The following is a 21,720-nucleotide window of genomic DNA, read 5'->3' as shown; positions in this document are numbered from 1 at the left end:
TCACGGTGGATCTTGTCAGGGCTGCTTTAACTTATTTGGTGTCTGTATACATATAAACTCTACAGGTAATATACATTTCTGCAGTAATGTATGTATGGAATGAACAGTGTGCACTATCAGCTAAAGATGTTTTTCTGCTTTCATAGGTAAGGCAACTGTCTTAATAAGTCAGCTGTAATAAATAAACCAAACTGTAACAAATTGTTATCCATGCCATTTGGATAAGTCTTGATGACTCTGTAGCCAACAAGATTTATTGGCTATGCTTAGCTGAAGTCTGACTGGAGACATTTTCATGCCTCAGCCAGTCTCAGAGCTGTTCCCAAGTAGAGGAAACAGCAATACAAGTTACCTGCTTTGTTGGTCTTCATGATTTCTGTCTGTCTGTCTGTCTGTCTGTCTGTCTGTCTGTCTGCAGTCAGGATCTTCAGGAGGTCTCCATTGGTCAAATCTGATTTTTATTCATTTCAAAAGAATCCATAGTTTTTCTTTTCCTGATGAGACAAGAGCATATTCTCTTCCCCGATGCAACACATTCCCTGCCCTCCATTCTGAGGTTATCACGTATGTTTGCTGATCTAATTCAGTAGTCCTTTCTAAAATCCAGGCTTTTCACTAGCTGTGTTAACTGTCTCATTGGCATTTTAAAAATTTAAAGTCAATAAAGCACTATTTAATCTATCTTTGGGACATCCCACATCCCCCTTCTGTTCTGTGAGCATTTACTTTGAAGTCCTGTTAGATCTCTCCATAACTGTTTGACCTGTAGGATTATAAGATCTATCTGTAACATTTGTATGCTGCAATGTCTAAAAAAAATTGTTGTCTCTTAATGGATATACATTTTGACGCATCATCAGCTTCAGTCTGTAAAGAAAATAATCACGTCTAATAAATGTGCAGTCTCGGAATCAGCCTTTACAGAACTCAAAGCAGACACATACTGATATTTTGGGTTTCGACTTTATGATGCCTTAACATATGTCCGTATCTTAATTATCCAATGTGTACAAAATGAGACATATAATCTATTGTATGGTGTTGCTCTAAGGTAGCATTATTAAAGAGACTCTGGATCCTTAACTCAGAAAATTTTGTCTCTATGAGCTGTCATTCTAATTCCTCAAGCCTGTGTGGATTTTTCTCATTTGGAACTATCTTTTCTGCTGTCACCGTAGGATCTGGATTGAATTCTTCTGCAGATTCGTGACTCTGATTTAAGGAATCCTCTAACCTCTGTTCTATAACATAGCATTCCATATTTCAGTCCTCTCCTTCTGTAAGTCCCAGTTTTGATCTTTCTTTAAAAGGATATATAAAATTGTAATCACTGCTGAACATAAAATTACTTTTATGCTAAGAGTCAAAACAAAACCATATGGGGTCCAAATGCCTTCTTCTATGGTGTTTTCCATAGTTTGGCATATTTTAACCTAATTTCCTCCTTCCTCTGGAAATTTCAGTTTATTTTTCTTTCTCCTTGTTCTGGAGACTTTATCTTCTAGGTGTATTTATTTATTTCTCGCTTAATGCATTCTAAAACTTAAGATCTTTTCCTGTGCTTAAGTTTTCTTAAACTCATTTTTCCACCTTTATGTGGCTATTCTTTTTATTTTATTTAATTTTCTCTTTGTGGGCTTCATTTTGTTAATTTCAAACTATTTATCTGCCTATGGTGTTTTATACCTCTTATTTAGCATGTAAGCACAATTTCACTTTCTTCTCTGTGTTCCGTCTCCCTCTGCTGTTTGGGTTAGGACACTGCAGTCATTAGTTCTGCCCCTGTCTCTCCACTCACAGGGAGAGGCAGATCTGCGGTACCACCAACTGCCTCTTTCTGTGTTTTGGGACCTCTCTAGGCTGGCGTGCATCCCGCCACCTGTCTTGGGCTCTCATGGCACCCTGCTGCACTGGGCCGAGTTGGTGTTTGCCAGGTCATGCCAAGCCTCTGATCTGAGGCTCCTGGTTGGCAGCGGCTTCTGTTATCCCCAACAGCCTTGCGATCCTCCCAGCTCCAAGCACTACTCACCGCGATGCCCGACCCTTCCCCCTCGGAAGGCTTTTCCCACTTTGGACAGGCGCTTTTTTGGGAAACTCAGTGCAACTCTGGAACCCACCAGCTGTGTTAGCTCATGGCTAATCTTAGAGCTGCACATGGATCCGGGATGCTAGGCTTCCGAGATCCGAGTGGGTTGTCCCAGAGCGGTTGCTAGGAAACCATTAAAAGTCGATGCCTCCTGGGTGCTAGTGCCAATCTTCAGGCGTAGGAGCTCATCCCTTGGCCAGCAGCTTCTCCATTTCACCAGCCTTTGTGCACAGAAGGGGTCCGTTGCACTATATGCTTGCCTCAGAGACCGTGTTGCTAGGAAGCTGAGTTTGAAAATTAATGGCTACTGTATCTATGGCTTTGGTTCCTGTATCTATCTAAAAACCTGCTCTGTTCCTAGAGAATGCTCGTTCTCCTGCCTTTCACCAGGCTTGGATTCTATGCCCGGTCTTGGGTGCCAAATAGATACAGTAATTAAGGGTGTAAGGCTTGTCTTTTCTTGTTCTAACCTGTTTAAGCTCCCAAACAATTGACACAAAGACCTATGGTTGACATAACAAGCTTTAAGTGCTATGAATAGCAGGTACTCATCTATTCTAACTCTCTAAGCTATTTCCAGTCACATGGTCTTTTACCTTCTGGGTCTCACCTTAGCTTGTTCTGTTCCGTGTGTGCTTTCATGGCAAATCCCTTGATGACCTGCTCATAACAACTCCTCCTGGACTCTCATCCCTATCTCTCCATGTGGTCTCTCTAGCTCTTTCCCCATAGTCCTCCTACTTCTCTCTTCCTGGGACCCTGGTCCTGGGATTGGAAGTTCTGCCTTCTCTGCACAGTCCTGGGCTGATTAGCTATTTATTAACAAGTCAGAGCTAATTGGGGAGCGTTCTTTACACAACATTGATGCAGGAGGCGGTTCAGTAAACAAAACGATCCCACCATCCATACTGTAACCAAATCTCTGGGCAAAGAAATCAGGACCTGAATACACTACACTCTGCACAAAACCATCCCCCAACACATACTGGTTTTATTTCATTTACTTTTACAAAACAATTGTTTAAAACTTTCTCCCAGCATTTTTCATACAGCTACATAAATAACATAGGGAAAGAAAGAATAACATGTCTAATACAAAGTAACTAATGTCAACATCCCAGGTGCTGGGCACCATATAAGATATTCATTTACCACCAGTGGAATCCCCCGAGTTACTCACTGTTTTCTATCTCATTTTCCACCTCAGTGTTCTCTTCAGGAGGGGCTCTGCCTGAACCCTCATTCTTATCTTTGGGAGAGACTCTGCCTGAACCACCCTCACCACTCTCAGTTTCAGGAGGGGCTCTGCCTGAACCCCCACTCTCAGTTTCAGGAGGAGCTCTGCCTGAACCCCCACTCTCAGTTTCAGGAAGGGCTTGGCCTGAACCTCCACTCTCAGTTTCAGGAGGGGCTCTGCCTGAACCCCCACTCTCAGTTTCAGGAGGGGCTCTGCCTGAACCCCCACTCTCAGTTTCAGGAAGGGCTTGGCCTGAACCTCCACTCTCAGTTTCAGGAGAGGCTCTGCCTGAACCCCCAATCTCATCATCAGGAGGGGCTTTGCCTAAACCCCAACTCTCGGCATCAGGAGGGACTCTGCCTGGACCCCCACTCTCAGTTTCAGGAGGGGCTCTGCCTGAACCCCTGCTCTCAGTATTAGGAGGGGCTCTGCCTGAACCCCCGCTCTCAGTATTAGGAGGGGCTCTGTCTGAACCCCCAGTCTCAGTATTAGGAGGGGCTCTGCCTGAACCCCCAGTCTCAGCATCAGGAGGGGCTCTGCCTAAACCCCACTTCTTGGCATCAGAAGGGGCTCTTCCCGAAGAACCCCACCTCTCAGCATCAGGAGGGGCTCTGCCTGAATCCCACCTCTCAGTGTCAGGAGGGTCTCTGCCTAAACCCCACTTCTCAACATCATAAGGGTCTCTGCCTAAACCCCACTTCTCAACATCATAAGGGTCTCTGCCTAAACCCCACTTCTCAACATCATAAGGGTCTCTGCTTAAACCCCACCTCTCAGCAAAAGAAAGGGCTCTGCCTGAATTCCACCTCTTGAAAATATCAGGAGAGACTTTGTCTAAGCTATCTTTGTTTTCCGGCACCTGCTCTTCAGTCGTCTCCCAAGTAGATATCATTGGTCTGTTCTGGGTTTCTGGAAGATTCAATGACAACAGTCCACTCAGTATGGCCAGGGTCCCAAATAAAATCTAGACAATATGTAAAATAAATAAATAAATAAATAAATAAATAAATAAATAAATAAATAAATAGTGATAACAGTAACACACAAAAAGAAATGTTCCCTTCAGAGAAGAGGAAGTGAGGAAGTACTGCACCCTATTCAGAGGGCAGCAGAGAGAGTTGGGACTGACATTAGATGCTAATGTCTTTGTTGAGGTCTTTAGACGCTTGTGCTAGGCAGGGAGTTCACTTTATCATCATTGAAGCTTAATCTCAAGTCAGTCCTTCACAAACCACCGAGGAGCATCTGGCCAAGAAGAGCCAGTTCCTGCTGCATTACTCCCCTTGCCAACTCTGCCCTGGAGCTGTGGAATAGCGGGGCGGCAGGGAAGCCTGGCATCTTTTTCCAGATGCCAGGATTACAGAAGCCAGGTAACTGGGCCTGAGTTAGTCAACCTGTCCATTCCTCAGGAACTTGTACACTGCATCATCCAGTGTTAGGGGATTTCTGACCCCTGGGAAAAGATCACAGACTCCACCCAACTATAATTAAAGGATTGATTGATTACTGCTAGCAGGACAACAATCCCTGGGACAAGCTGGAGACTGCCATGTGAAGGGGAGAGAGGGAAGGATTTTTAAAGCCGAAAGCTGTAAGACCTTAAACATCTGCTCAAGGAAGCCAAGAGATATTTTGCTCTGCCAAAATTAGGAAGTCAAGGTGACCTGAATGCCTGCATAGACAGGTTACAGAGCCAAAATGCAGTCAGTCGTAACGTACCAACCAGATGGTCATGCTGTACATTTCTGGGTGGAGAGTAGATGAGGGGGGTGGGGAGACACTGAGAACTTATCTTCCAGGGACTGAGTCAGAGACAAATGACTGGTGGGTGCCAAAATGGATGCCTGTCATAAGATGGAATCTTTGTAGACATCATATCAGTAAATGATAAGGGAGAGGGGCAAGTAAATAAATGAAACTTCCAATGAGTTGGAACCTACAGAAATTAAGGGAGACAAGGGCAGTGTGAGTTAATGGCGTGGCAAGGACCTGTGGATCTCATTTCCCATAAAAGCTCATAGGCTCTCACTGTACAGCTTAGGCTAACCACGAATTCACAATCTTCCTGCCTTACCCTCCAGAATGCTGAGATCCTTACCATGCCATGCAGCTGGGTAGTGGACCAGTCCCCAATTCTTTCTCCATTCTACCACCAGCTCTCCTCAACCCACAACCTCAAAAACACCGCAGCAGGCCTCTGCCCTGCCGGTCAGGCAAATCCCTCCATTCTGGGAGATTCTGTGATCCCACCTACCCCTCAGCCATCTTTGCCACTGTCCCCAGTAGTTGTTCCTCCTTCCCACAGCTCACTTTTTCCTTCCTGGTGACTGTCTCCCTCAATAAAAACCAGTCTTGAGCCATCATAATCCACATACCCACTCTGCCTGAGTTCTGGCCACGTGGCACCTCTGGGATCTTGTACGAGTTACTTCATGTCCTGGCTGCTCACTTTTCTAGTCTATGAGATAGAACTAAGAATGGCGCCCACTGTTGCTGGGGGAAACGGCTCAATCAGTAAGGTGCTGTGTTCACTGCGCAAGCATGAGGACTTGAGTTTGGACCCCCAGCTCCTACATAAAGGGCCAGGTAGAGCAGCAGGCACCTATTGCCACAGCACTGGGGAACTGGAGGCAGCTGGATCCAGGAGCACTGTCCAGTAGTCTAGACAAGTCAGCAAGCTCCATTTCAGGGAGAGACCCTGCCTCAAAATATCATGTGGAGGGCCAGAAAGATGGATCCACAGGTAAAGGTGTTTGCCAAGCAAGTAGGAAACCATGAGCCCAGTCCCCAGAATGCACAGAAAGATGGAATGCACACAAAGAAAGATGATGGAATGCACACAAAGAAAGATGATGGAATGCACACAAAGATGATAGAATTCACACACGATGGAATGCACACAAAGATGATGGAATGCACACAGAGATGATGGAATGCACACAGAGATGGAATGCACACAGAGATGATGGAATGCACACAGAGATGATGGAATGCACACAAAGATGATGGAATGCACACAGAGATGATAGAATGCACACAGAGATGATGGAATGCACACAAAGATGATGGAATGCACACAGAGATGATAGAATGCACACAGAGATGGAATGCACACAGAGATGGAATGCACACAAAGATGATGGAATGCACACAAAGAAAGATGATGGAATGCACACAGAAATTATGGAATGAACACAGAGATGGAATGCACACAGAGATAATGGAGTGCACACAAAGATGATGGAATGCACACAAAGATGATGGAATGCACACAAGATGGAATGCACACAAAGATGATGGAATGCACACAAAGATGATGGAATGCACACAGAGATGATGGAATGCACACAGAGATGATGGAATGCACACAGAGATGATGGAATGCAAACAAAGATGATGGAATGCACACAAAGATGATGGAATGCACACAGAGATGATGGAATGCACACAGAGATGGAATGTACACAGAGATGATGGAATGCACACAAAGATGATGGAATGCACAAAGAGATGGAACGCACGCAGAGATGGAATGCACACAAAGATGATGGAATGCACACAAAGATGATGGAACGCACACAAAGACGATTGAATGCACACAGAGATGGAATGCACACAGACATGGAATGCACACAGAGATGGAATGCACAGAGAGATGATGGAATGCACACAGAGATGGATGCACACAAAGATGATGGAATGCGCACAGAGATGATGGAATGCACACAAAGATGATGGAATGCACACAAAGATGATGGAATGCACACAGATGATGGAATGCACACAAAGATGATGGAATGCACACAGAGATGGAATGCACACAAAGATGATGGAATGCACACAAAGATGGAATGCAAACAAAGATGATGGAATGCACACAGAGATGATGGAATGCACACAGAGATGATGGAATGCACAAAAAGATGATGGAATGCACACAAAGATGATGGAACGCACACAAAGACGATTGAATGCACACAGAGATGGAATGCACACAGAGATGGTGTGCACACAGAGATGGAATGCACAGAGAGATGATGGAATGCACACAGAGATGGATGCACACAAAGATGATGGAATGCACACAGAGATGATGGAATGCACACAAAGGTAATGGAATGCACACAAAGATGATGGAATGCACACAGAGATGGAATGCACACAAAGATGATGGAATGCACAAAGAGATGATGGAATGCACACAGAGATGGAATGCACACAAAATGATGGAGTGCACACAGAGATGATGGAATGCACACAAAGATGAAATGCACACAGAGATGATGGAATGCACACAGAGATGATGGAATGCACACAAAGATGATGGAATGCACACAAAGATGATGGAACGCACACAAAGATGATGGAATGCACACAGAGATGGAATTCACAGAGATGATGGAATGCACACAAAGATAATGGAACGCACACAAAGATGATGAAATGCACACAGAGAAGATGGAATGCACACAGAGATGATGGAATGCACACAGAGATGATGGAATGCACACAAAGATGATGGAATGCACACAAAGATGATGGAATGCACACAGAGATGATGGAATGCACACAGAGATGGAACGCACACAAAATGATGGAATGCACACAGAGATGATGGAATGCACACAAAGATGATGGAATGCACACAGAGATGGAATGCACACAAAATGATGGAATGCACACAAAGGTGATGGAATGCACACAAAGATGGAATGAACACAGAGATGATGGAATGCACACAAAATGATGGAGTGCACACAGAGATGATGGAATGAACACAAAGATAATGGAATGCACACAAAGATGATGGAATGCACACAGAGATGATGGAATGCACACGGAGATGATGGAATGCACACAGAGATGATGGAACGCACACAAAGATAATGGAATGCACACAAAGATGATGGAATGCACACAGAGATGATGGAATGCACACAGAGATGGGACGCACACAAAGATGATGGAATGCACACAGAGATGATGGAATGCACACAAAGATGATGGAATGCACAGAGATGGAATGCACACAGAGATGGAATGCACACAAAATGATGGAATGCACACAAAATGATGGAATGCACACAAAGATGATGGAATGCACACAGAGATGATGGAATGCACACAAAATGATGGAGTGCACACAAAGATGATGGAATGCAAACAAAGATGGAAAGCACACAAAGATGATGGGATGCACACAAAGATGATGGAATGCACACAGAGATGGAATGCACACAGAGATGATGGCATGCACACAGAGATGATGGAATGCACACAAAGATGACGGAATGCACACAAAGATGATGGAATGCACACAAAGATGATGGAACGCACACAAAGATGATGGAACACACACAAGGATGATGGAATGCACACAGAGATGGAATGCACACAGAGATGGAATGCACACAAAGATGATGGAATGCACACAAAGATAATGGAACACACACAAAGATCATGGAATGCACACAGAGATGACGGAATGCACACAGAGATGATGGAATGCACGCAAAGATGATGGAATGCACACAGAGATGATGGAATGCACACAGAGATGGAACGCACACAAAGATGATGGAATGCACACAGAGAGATGGAATGCACACAAAGATGGAATGCACACAAAGATGATGGAATGCACACAAAGATGATGGAATGCACACAAAGATGATGGAATGCACACAGAGATGGAATGCACACAGAGATGGAATGCACACAGAGATGATGGAATGCACACAAAATGATGGAGTGCACACAAAGATGATGGAATGCACACACGATGGAATGCACACAAAGATGATGGAATGCACACAAAGATGATGGAATGCACACAGAGATGGAATGCACACAGAGATGGAATGCACACAAAATGATGGAATGCACACAAAGATGATGGAATGCACACAAAGATGGAATGAACACAGAGATGATGGAATGCACACAAAATGATGGAGTGCACACAGAGATGATGGAATGCACACAAAGATAATGGAACGCACACAAAGATGATGGAATGCACACAGAGATGATGGAATGCACACAGAGATGATGGAATGCACACAGAGATGATTGAATGCACACAAAGATAATGGAACGCACACAAAGATGATGGAATGCACACAGAGATGGAATGCACACAAAGATGATGGAATGCACAAAGAGATGATGGAATGCACACAGAGATTGAATGCACACAAAATGATGGAGTGCACACAGAGATGATGGAATGCACACAAAGATGAAATGCACACAGAGATGATGGAATGCACACAGAGATGATGGAATGCACACAAAGATGATGGAATGCACACAAAGATGATGGAACGCACACAAAGATGATGGAATGCACACAGAGATGGAATTCACAGAGATGATGGAATGCACACAAAGATAATGGAACGCACACAAAGATGATGAAATGCACACAGAGAAGATGGAATGCACACAGAGATGATGGAATGCACACAGAGATGATGGAATGCACACAAAGATGATGGAATGCACACAAAGATGATGGAATGCACACAGAGATGATGGAATGCACACAGAGATGGAACGCACACAAAATGATGGAATGCACACAGAGATGATGGAATGCACACAAAGATGATGGAATGCACACAGAGATGGAATGCACACAGAGATGGAATGCACACAAAATGATGGAATGCACACAAAGGTAATGGAATGCACACAAAGATGGAATGAACACAGAGATGATGGAATGCACACAAAATGATGGAGTGCACACAGAGATGATGGAATGAACACAAAGATAATGGAATGCACACAGAGATGGAATGCACAAAGAGATGGAATGCACACAGAGATGATGGAATGCACGCAAAGATGATGGAATGCACACAGAGATGATGGAATGCACACAGAGATGGAACGCACACAAAGATGATGGAATGCACACAGAGAGATGGAATGCACACAAAGATGGAATGCACACAAAGATGATGGAATGCACACAAAGATGATGGAATGCACACAAAGATGATGGAATGCACACAGAGATGGAATGCACACAGAGATGGAATGCACACAGAGATGATGGAATGCACACAAAATGATGGAGTGCACACAAAGATGATGGAATGCACACACGATGGAATGCACACAAAGATGATGGAATGCACACAAAGATGATGGAATGCACACAGAGATGGAATGCACACAGAGATGGAATGCACACAAAATGATGGAATGCACACAAAGATGATGGAATGCACACAAAGATGGAATGAACACAGAGATGATGGAATGCACACAAAATGATGGAGTGCACACAGAGATGATGGAATGCACACAAAGATAATGGAACGCACACAAAGATGATGGAATGCACACAGAGATGATGGAATGCACACAGAGATGATGGAATGCACACAGAGATGATTGAATGCACACAAAGATAATGGAACGCACACAAAGATGATGGAATGCACACAGAGATGATGGAATGCACACAGAGATGGAACGCACACAAAGATGATGGAATGCACACAGAGATGACGGAATGCACACAAAGATGATGGAATGCACACAGAGATGGAATGCACACAGAGATGGAATGCACACAAAATGATGAAATGCACACAAAGATGATGGAATGCACACAAAGATGGAATGCACACAAAGATGATGGAAAGCACACAAATATGATGGAATGCACACAGAGATGGAATGCACACAGAGATGATGGCATGCACACAGAGATGATGGAATGCACTCAAAGATGATGGAATGCACACAAAGATGATGGAATGCACACAAAGATGATGGAACGCACACAAAGATGATGGAACACACACAAAGATGATGGAATGCACACAGAGATGGAATGCACACAGAGATGGAATGCACACAAAGATGATGGAATGCACACAGAGATGACGGAATGCACACAGAGATGATGGAATGCACACAAAGATGATGGAATGCACACAGAGATGATGGAATACACACAGAGATGGAACGCACACAAAGATGATGGAATGCACACAGAGATGATGGAATGCACACAGAGATGGAATGCACAAAGAGATGGAATGCACACAAAATGATTGACTGCACACAAAGATGATGGAATGCACACAAAAATGATGGAATGCACACAGAGATGGAATGCACAAAGAGATGGAATGCACACAGAGATGATGGAATGCACACAAAATGATGGAGTGCACACAAAGATGATGGAATCCACACAAAGATGGAATGCACACAGAGATGATGGAATGCACACAAAGATGGAATGCAAACAAAGATGATGGAATGCACACAAAGATGGAATGCACACAAAGATGATGGAATGAACACAAAGATGGAATGCACACAGAGATGATGTAATGCACACAAAGATGGAATGCACACAAGATGACGGAATGCACACAGAGATGACGGAATGCACACAGAGATGATGGAATGCACACACGATGGAATGCACACAAAGATGATGGAATGCACACAGAGATGATGGAATGCACACAAAGATGATGGAATGCACACAGAGATGGAAAGCACACAGAGATGGAATGCACACAGAGATGATGGAATGCACACAAAGATGATGGAATGCACACAGAGATGGAATGCACACAAAGATGATGGAATGCACACAGAGATGATGGAATGCACACAGAGATGGAATGCACACAAAGATGATGGAATGCACACAGAGATGATGGAATGCACACAGAGATGGAATGAACACAAAGATGGAATGTACACAAAATGATGGAATGCACACAGAGATGATGGAATGCACACAAAATGATGGAGTGCACACAAAGATGATGGAATGCACACAAAGATGATGGAATGCACACAAAGATGATGGAACGCACACAAAGATGATGGAATGCACACAGAGATGGAATGCACACAAAGATGATGGAACGCACACAAAGATAATGAAACGCACACAAAGATGATGGAATGCACACAGAGAGGATGGAATGCACACACAGATGGAACGCACACAAAGATGATGGAATGCACACAGAGATGATGGAATGCACACAGAGGTGGAACGCACACAAAGATGATGGAATGCACACAGAGATGATGGAATGCACACAGAGATGATGGAATGCACACACGACGGAATGCACACAGAGATGATGGAATGCACACAGAGATGATGGAATGCACACAGAGATGATGGAATGCACACACGACGGAATGCACACAAAGATGATGGAATGCACACAGAGATGATGGAATGCACACAAAGATGATGGAATGCACACAGAGATGGAATGCACACAAAATGATGGAATGCACACAAAGACGATGGAATGCACACGAAGATGGAATGCACACAGAGATGATGGAATGCACACAAAGATGGAATGCACACAGAGATGATGGAATGCACACAGAGATGATGGAATGCACACAGAGATGATGGAATGCACACACGACGGAATGCACACAAAGATGATGGAATGCACACAGAGATGATGGAATGCACACAAAGATGATGGAATGCACACAGAGATGGAATGCACACAAAATGATGGAATGCACACAAAGATGATGGAATGCACACAAAGATGGAATGAACACAGAGATGATGGAATGCACACAAAATGATGGAGTGCACACAGAGATGATGGAATGCACACAAAGATAATGGAACGCACACAAAGATGATGGAATGCACACAGAGATGATGGAATGCACACAGAGATGATGGAATGCACACAAAGATGATGGAATGCACACAGAGATGGAATGCACACAAAATGATGGAATGCACACAAAGACGATGGAATGCACACAAAGATGGAATGCACACAGAGATGATGGAATGCACACACGATGGAATGCACACAAAGATGATGGAATGCACACAGAGATGATGGAATGCACACAAAGATGATGGAATGCACACAGAGATGGAAAGCACACAGAGATGGAATGCACACAGAGATGATGGAATGCACACAAAGATGATGGAATGCACACAGAGATGGAATGCACCCAAAAATGATGGAATGCACACAGAGATGATGGAATGCACACAGAGATGGAATGCACACAAAGATGATGGAATGCACACAGAGATGATGGAATGCACACAGAGATGGAATGAACACAAAGATGGAATGTACACAAAATGATGGAATGCACACAGAGATGATGGAATGCACACAAAATAATGGAGTGCACACAAAGATGATGGAATGCACACAAAGATGATGGAATGCACACAAAGATGATGGAACGCACACAAAGATGATGGAATGCACACAGAGATGGAATGCACACAAAGATGATGGAACGCACACAAAGATAATGGAACGCACACAAAGATGATGGAATGCACACAGAGAGGATGGAATGCACACACAGATGGAACGCACACAAAGATGATGGAATGCACACAGAGATGATGGAATGCACACAGAGGTGGAACGCACACAAAGATGATGGAATGCACACAGAGATGATGGAATGCACACAGAGATGATGGAATGCACACACGACGGAATGCACACAGAGATGATGGAATGCACACAGAGATGATGGAATGCACACAGAGATGATGGAATGCACACACAACGGAATGCACACAAAGATGATGGAATGCACACAGAGATGATGGAATGCACACAAAGATGATGGAATGCACACAGAGATGGAATGCACACAAAATGATGGAATGCACACAAAGACGATGGAATGCACACAAAGATGGAATGCACACAGAGATGATGGAATGCACACAAAGATGGAATGCACACAGAGATGATGGAATGCACACAGAGATGATGGAATGCACACAGAGATGATGGAATGCACACACGACGGAATGCACACAAAGATGATGGAATGCACACAGAGATGATGGAATGCACACAAAGATGATGGAATGCACACAGAGATGGAATGCACACAAAATGATGGAATGCACACAAAGATGATGGAATGCACACACGATGGAATGCACACAAAGATGATGGAATGCACACAAAGATGATGGAATGCACACAGATGGAATGCACACAAAATGATGGAATGCACACAAAGATGATGGAATGCACACAAAGATGGAATGAACACAGAGATGATGGAATGCACACAAAATGATGGAGTGCACACAGAGATGATGGAATGCACACAAAGATAATGGAACGCACACAAAGAAGATGGAATGCACACAGAGATGATGGAATGCACACAGAGATGATGGAATGCACACAGAGATGATGGAATGCACACAAAGATAATGGAACGCACACAAAGATGATGGAATGCACACAGAGATGATGGAATGCACGCAGAGATGGAACGCACACAAAGATGATGGAATGCACACAGAGATGATGGAATGCACACAGAAATGGAATGCACACAGAGATGGAAAGCACACAAAATGATGGAATGCACACAAAGATGGAATGCACACAGAGATGATAAAATGCACACAAAATGATGGAGTGCACACAAAGATGATGGAATGCACACAAAGATGGAATGCACACAAAGATGATGGAATGCACACAAAGATGATGGAATGCACACAAAGATAATGGAATGCACCCAAAGATGATGGAACGCACACAAAGATGATGGAACACACACAAACATGATGGAATGCACACAGAGATGTAATGCACACAGAGATGGAATGCACACAAAGATGATGGAATGCACACAAAGATAATGGAACGCACACAAAGATGATGGAATGCACACAGAGATGACGGAATGCACACAGAGATGATGGAATGCACACAAAGGTGATGGAATGCACACAGAGATGATGGAATGCACACAGAGATGGAACGCACACAAAGATGATGGAATGCACACAGAGATAATGGAATGCACACAGAGATGGAATGCACACAGAGATGATGGAATGCACACAGAGATGATGGAATGCACACAGAGATGATGGAATGCACACAGGGATGGAATGCACACAGAGATGGAATGCACACAGAGATGGAATGCACACAGAGATGATGGAATGCACACAAAATGATGGAGTGCACACAAAGATGATAGAATGCACACAAAGGTGGAATGCACACAGAGATGATGGAATGCACACAAAGATGGAATGCACACAAAGATGATGGAATGCACACAGAGATGATGGAATGCACACAGATATGGAATGCACACAAAGATGGAATGTACACAAAATGATAGAGTGTACACAGAGATGATGGAATGCACACAAAAGGATGGAGTGCACACAAAGATGATGGAATGCACACAAAGATGATGGAATGCACACAGATGGAATGCACACAAAATGATGGAATGCACACAAAGATGATGGAATGCACACAAAGATGGAATGAACACAGAGATGATGGAATGCACACAAAATGATGGAGTGCACACAGAGATGATGGAATGCACGCAAAGATAATGGAACGCACACAAAGATGATGGAATGCACACAGAGATGATGGAATGCACACAGAGATGATGGAATGCACACAGAGATGATGGAATGCACACAAAGATAATGGAACGCACACAAAGATGATGGAATGCACACAGAGATGATGGAATGCACACAGAGATGGAACGCACACAAAGATGATGGAATGCACACAGAGATGATGGAATGCACACAGAGATGGAATGCACACAGAGATGGAAAGCACACAAAATGATGGAATGCACACAAAGATGGAATGCACACAGAGATGATAAAAAGCACACAAAATGATGGAGTGCACACAAAGATGATGGAATGCACACAAAGATGGAATGCACACAAAGATGATGGAATGCACACAAAGATGATGGAATGCACACAGAGATGATGGAATGCACACAGAGATGATGGAATGCACACAGAGATGATGGAATGCACACAAAGATAATGGAACGCACACAAAGATGATGGAATGCACACAGAGATGATGGAATGCACACAGAGATGGAACGCACACAAAGATGATGGAATGCACACAGAGATGATGGAATGCACACAGAGATGGAATGCACACGGAGATGGAAAGCACACAAAATGATGGAATGCACACAAAGATGGAATGCACACAGAGATGATAAAATGCACACAAAATGATGGAGTGCACACAAAGATGATGGAATGCACACAAAGATGGAATGCACACAAAGATGATGGAATGCACACAAAGATGATGGAATGCACACAGAGATGGAATGCACACAGAGATGATGGCATGCACACAGAGATGATGGAATGCACACAAAAATGATGGAATGCACACAAAGATAATGGAATGCACACAAAGATGATGGAACGCACACAAAGATGATGGAACACACACAAACATGATGGAATGCACACAGAGATGGAATGCACACAGAGATGGAATGCACACAAAGATGATGGAATGCACACAAAGATAATGGAACGCACACAAAGATGATGGAATGCACACAGAGATGACGGAATGCACACAGAGATGATGGAATGCACACAAAGATGATGGAATGCACACAGAGATGATGGAATGCACACAGAGATGGAACGCACACAAAGATGATGGAATGCACACAGAGATAATGGAATGCACACAGAGATAGAATGCACACAGAGATGATGGAATGCACACAGAGATGATGGAATGCACACAGAGATGATGGAATGCACACAGAGATGGAATGCACACAGAGATGGAATGCACACAGAGATGGAATGCACACAGAGATGATGGAATGCACACAAAATGATGGAGTGCACACAAAGATGATAGAATGCACACAAAGGTGGAATGCACACAGAGATGATGGAATGCACACAAAGATGGAATGCACACAAAGATGATGGAATGCACACAGAGATGATGGAATGCACACAGATATGGAATGCACACAAAGATGGAATGTACACAAAATGATAGAGTGTACACAGAGATGATGGAATGCACACAAAAGGATGGAGTGCACACAAAGATGATGGAATGCACACAAAGATGATGGAATGCACACAGAGATGGAATGCACACAGAGATGATGGAATGCACACAGAGATGATGGAATGCACACACGATGGAATGCACACAAAGATGATGGAATGCACACAGAGATGATGGAATGCACACAAAGATGATGGAATGCACACAGAGATGGAATGCACACAAAATGATGGAATGCACACAAAGATGATGGAATGCACACAGAGATGGAATGCACACAGAGATGATGGAATGCACACAGAGATGATGGAATGCACACACGACAGAATGCACACAAAGATGATGGAATGCACACAGAGATGATGGAATGCACACAAAGATGATGGAATGCACACAGAGATGGAATGCACACAAAATGATGGAATGCACACAAAGATGATGGAATGCACAAAAAGATAATGTAATGCACACAAATATGGAATGCACACAAAGATGGAATGCACACAAAGATGATGGAATGCACACAGAGATGGAATGCACACAAAGATGATGGAATGCACACAAAACGATGGAATGCACACAGAGATGGAATGCACACAGAGATGATGGAATGCACAGAGAGATGATGGAATGCACGCACGACGGAATGCACACAGAGATGATGGAATGCACACAGAGATGATGGAATGCACACACGACGGAATGCACACAAAGATGATGGAATGCACACAGAGATTATGGAATGCACACAAAGATGATGGAATGCACACAGAGATGGAATGCACACAAAATGATGGAATGCACACAAAGTCGATGGAATGCACACAAAGATGGAATGCACACAGAGATGATGGAATGCACACAAAGATGATGGAATGCACACAACGATGATGGAATGCACACAGAAATGGAATGCACACAGAGATGGAATGCACACAGAGATGATGGAATGCACACAAAATGATGGAGTGCACACAATTATGATGGAATGCACACACGATGGAATGCACACAAAGATGATGGAATGCACACAAAGATGATGGAATGCACACAGAGATGGAATGCACACAAAGATGGAATGCACACAAAATGATGGAATGCACACAAAGATGATGGAATGCACACAAAGATGGAATGAACACAGAGATGATGGAATGCACACAAAATGATGGAGTGCACACAGAGATGATGGAATGCACACAAAGATAATGGAACGCACACAAAGATGATGGAATGCACACAGAGATGATGGAATGCACACAGAGATGATGGAATGCACACAGAGATGATGGAATGCACACAAAGATAATGGAACGCACACAAAGATGATGGAATGCACACAGAGATGATGGAATGCACACAGAGATGGAACGCACACAAAGATGATGGAATGCACACAGAGATGATGGAATGCACACAAAGATGATGGAATGCACACAGAGATGGAAAGCACACAGAGATGGAAAGCACACAAAATGATGGAATGCACACAAAAGTGATGGAATGCACACAAAGATGGAATGCACACAAAGATGATGGAACGCACACAAAGATGATGGAATGCACAGAGAGATGATGGAATGCACGCACGACGGAATGCACACAGAGATGATAAAATGCACACAAAATGATGGAGTGCACACAAAGATGATGGAATGCACACAAAGATGGAATGCACACAAAGATGATGGAATGCACACAAAGATGATGGAATGCACACAGAGATGGAATGCACACAGAGATGATGGCATGCACACAGAGATGATGGAATGCACACAAAGATGATGGAATGCACACAAAGATAATGGAATGCACACAAAGATGATGGAACGCACACAAAGATGATGGAACACACACAAAGATGATGGGATGCACACATAGATGGAATGCACACAGAGATGGAATGCACACAAAGATGATGGAATGCACACAAAGATAATGGAACGCACACAAAGATGATGGAATGCACACAGAGATGACGGAATGCACACAGAGATGATGGAATGCACACAAAGATGATGGAATGCACACAGAGATGATGGAATGCACACAGAGATGGAACGCACACAAATATGATGGAATGCACACAGAGATGATGGAATGCACACAGAGATGGAATGCACACAAAGATGATTGAATGCACACAGAGATGATGGAATGCACACAGAGATGGAATGCACACAGAGATGGAATGCACACAGAGATGATGGAATGCACACAAAATGATGGAGTGCACACAAAGATGATAGAATGCACACAAAGATGGTATGCACACAGAGATGATGGAATGCACACAAAGATGGAATGCACACAAAGATGATGGAATGCACACAAAGATGATGGAATGCACACAAAGATGATGGAATGCACACAGAGTTGGAATGCACACAGAGATGGAATGCACACAGAGATGATGGAATGCACACAAATGATGGAGTGCACACAAAGATGATGGAACGCACACACGATGGAATGCACACAAAGATGATGGAATGCACACAGAGATGATGGAATGCACACAAAGATGATGGAATGCACACAGAGATGGAATGCACACAAAATGATGGAATGCACACAAAGATGATTGAGTGCACACAAAGATGATGAAATGCACACAGAGATGGAATCCACACAGAGATGATGGAATGCACACAAAGATGGAATGCACACAAAGATGATGGAATGCACACAAAGATGATGGAATGCACACAGAGATGGAATGCACACAGAAATGATGGAATGCACACAGAGATGATGGAATGCACACACGACGGAATGCACACAAAGATGATGGAATGCACACAGAGATGATGGAATGCACACAAAGATGATGGAATGCACACAGAGATGGAATGCACACAAGATGATGGAATGCACACAAAGATGATGGAATGCACACAGAGATGGAATGCACACAGAGATGATGGAATGCACACACGACGGAATGCACACAAAGATGATGGAATGCACACAGAGATGATGGAATGCACACAAAGATGATGGAATGCACACAGAGATGGAATGCACAGAAAATGATGGAATGCACACAAAGATAATGTAATGCACACAAATATGGAATGCACACAAAGATGGAATGCACACAAAGATGATGGAATGCACACAGAGATGGAATGCACACAAAGATGATGGAATGCACACAAAACGATGGAATGCACACAGAGATGGAATGCACACAGAGATGATGGAATGCACAGAGAGATGATGGAATGCACGCACGACGGAATGCACACAGAGATGGTGGAATGCACACAGAGATGATGGAATGCACACACGACGGAATGCACACAAAGATGATGGAATGCACACAGAGATGATGGAATGCACACAAAGATGATGGAATGCACACTGAGATGGAAAGCACAGAAAATGATGGAATGCACACAAAGATGATGGAATGCACACAAAGATGGAATGCACACAGAGATGATAAAGTGCACACAAAATGATGGAGTGCACACAAAGATGATGGAATGCACACAAAGATGGAATGCACACAAAGATGATGGAATGCACACAAAGATGATGGAATGCACACAGAGATGGAATGCACACAGAGATGATGGAACGCACACAAAGATGATGGAATGCAAACAAAGATAATGCAATGCACACAAAGATGATGGAACGCACACAAAGATGATGGAACACACACAAAGATGATGTGATGCACACATAGATGGAATGCACACAGAGATGATGGAATGCACACAGAGATGATGGAATGCACACAGAGATGATGGAATGCACACAAATATAATGGAACGCACACAAAGATGATGGAATGCACACAGAGATGATGGAATGCACACAGAGATGGAACGCACACAAAATGATGGAATGCACACAGAGATGATGGAATGCACACAAAGATGATTGAATGCACACAGAGATGGAATGCACACAGAGATGGAATGCACACAAAATGATGGAATGCACACAAAGAGGATGGAGTACACACAAAGATGGAATTAACACAGAGATGATGGAATGCACACAAATGATAGAGTGCACACAGAGATGATGGAATGCACACAGAGATGATGGAATGCACACAAAGATGATGGAATGCACACAAAGATGATGGAACGCACACAAAGATGATGGAATGCACACAGAGATGGAATGCACACAGAGATGATGGAATGCACACAAAGATAAGGGAACGCACACAAAGATGATGGAATGCACACAGAGATGATGGAATGCACACGGAGATGGAACGCACACAAAGATGATGGAATGCACACAGAGATGATGGAAAGCACACAGAGATGATGGAATGCACACAAAGATAATGGAATGCACACAAAGATGATGGAATGCACACAGAGATGGAATGCACACAAAGATGATGGAATGCACACAGAGATGGAATGCACACAGAGATGGAATGCACACAGAGATGATGGAATGCACAGAGAGATGATGGAATGCACACAGAGATGGAATGCACACAAAATGATGGAGTGCAAACAAAGATGATG

At 43.6% G+C, this 21,720-nt stretch overlaps 1 protein-coding gene across 2 annotated transcripts in view; it reads right to left on the bottom strand.

Annotated features, from left to right (window-relative positions):
- Positions 1-3,057: 3,057 nt before the first annotated feature.
- Positions 3,058-21,720, bottom strand: part of Slc22a16 (solute carrier family 22 member 16) — a 120,401-nt gene continuing 101,738 nt past the window's right edge. For both annotated transcript variants that reach the window (XM_039099170.2, XM_063279637.1), the window contains one exon: positions 3,058-4,287. In XM_039099170.2, coding sequence (XP_038955098.1) covers positions 3,259-4,287 — 1,029 coding nt within the window. In that variant the 3' untranslated portion in view covers positions 3,058-3,258. The remainder of the gene's footprint in view (positions 4,288-21,720) is intronic.

This window comes from Rattus norvegicus, chromosome 20, assembly GCF_036323735.1.
Source record: "Rattus norvegicus strain BN/NHsdMcwi chromosome 20, GRCr8, whole genome shotgun sequence".
Lineage (NCBI taxonomy): Eukaryota > Metazoa > Chordata > Mammalia > Rodentia > Muridae > Rattus > Rattus norvegicus.
The sequence above is the reverse complement of the archived record's forward strand: the minus strand, read 5'-3'. Positions and strand labels throughout refer to the sequence as shown.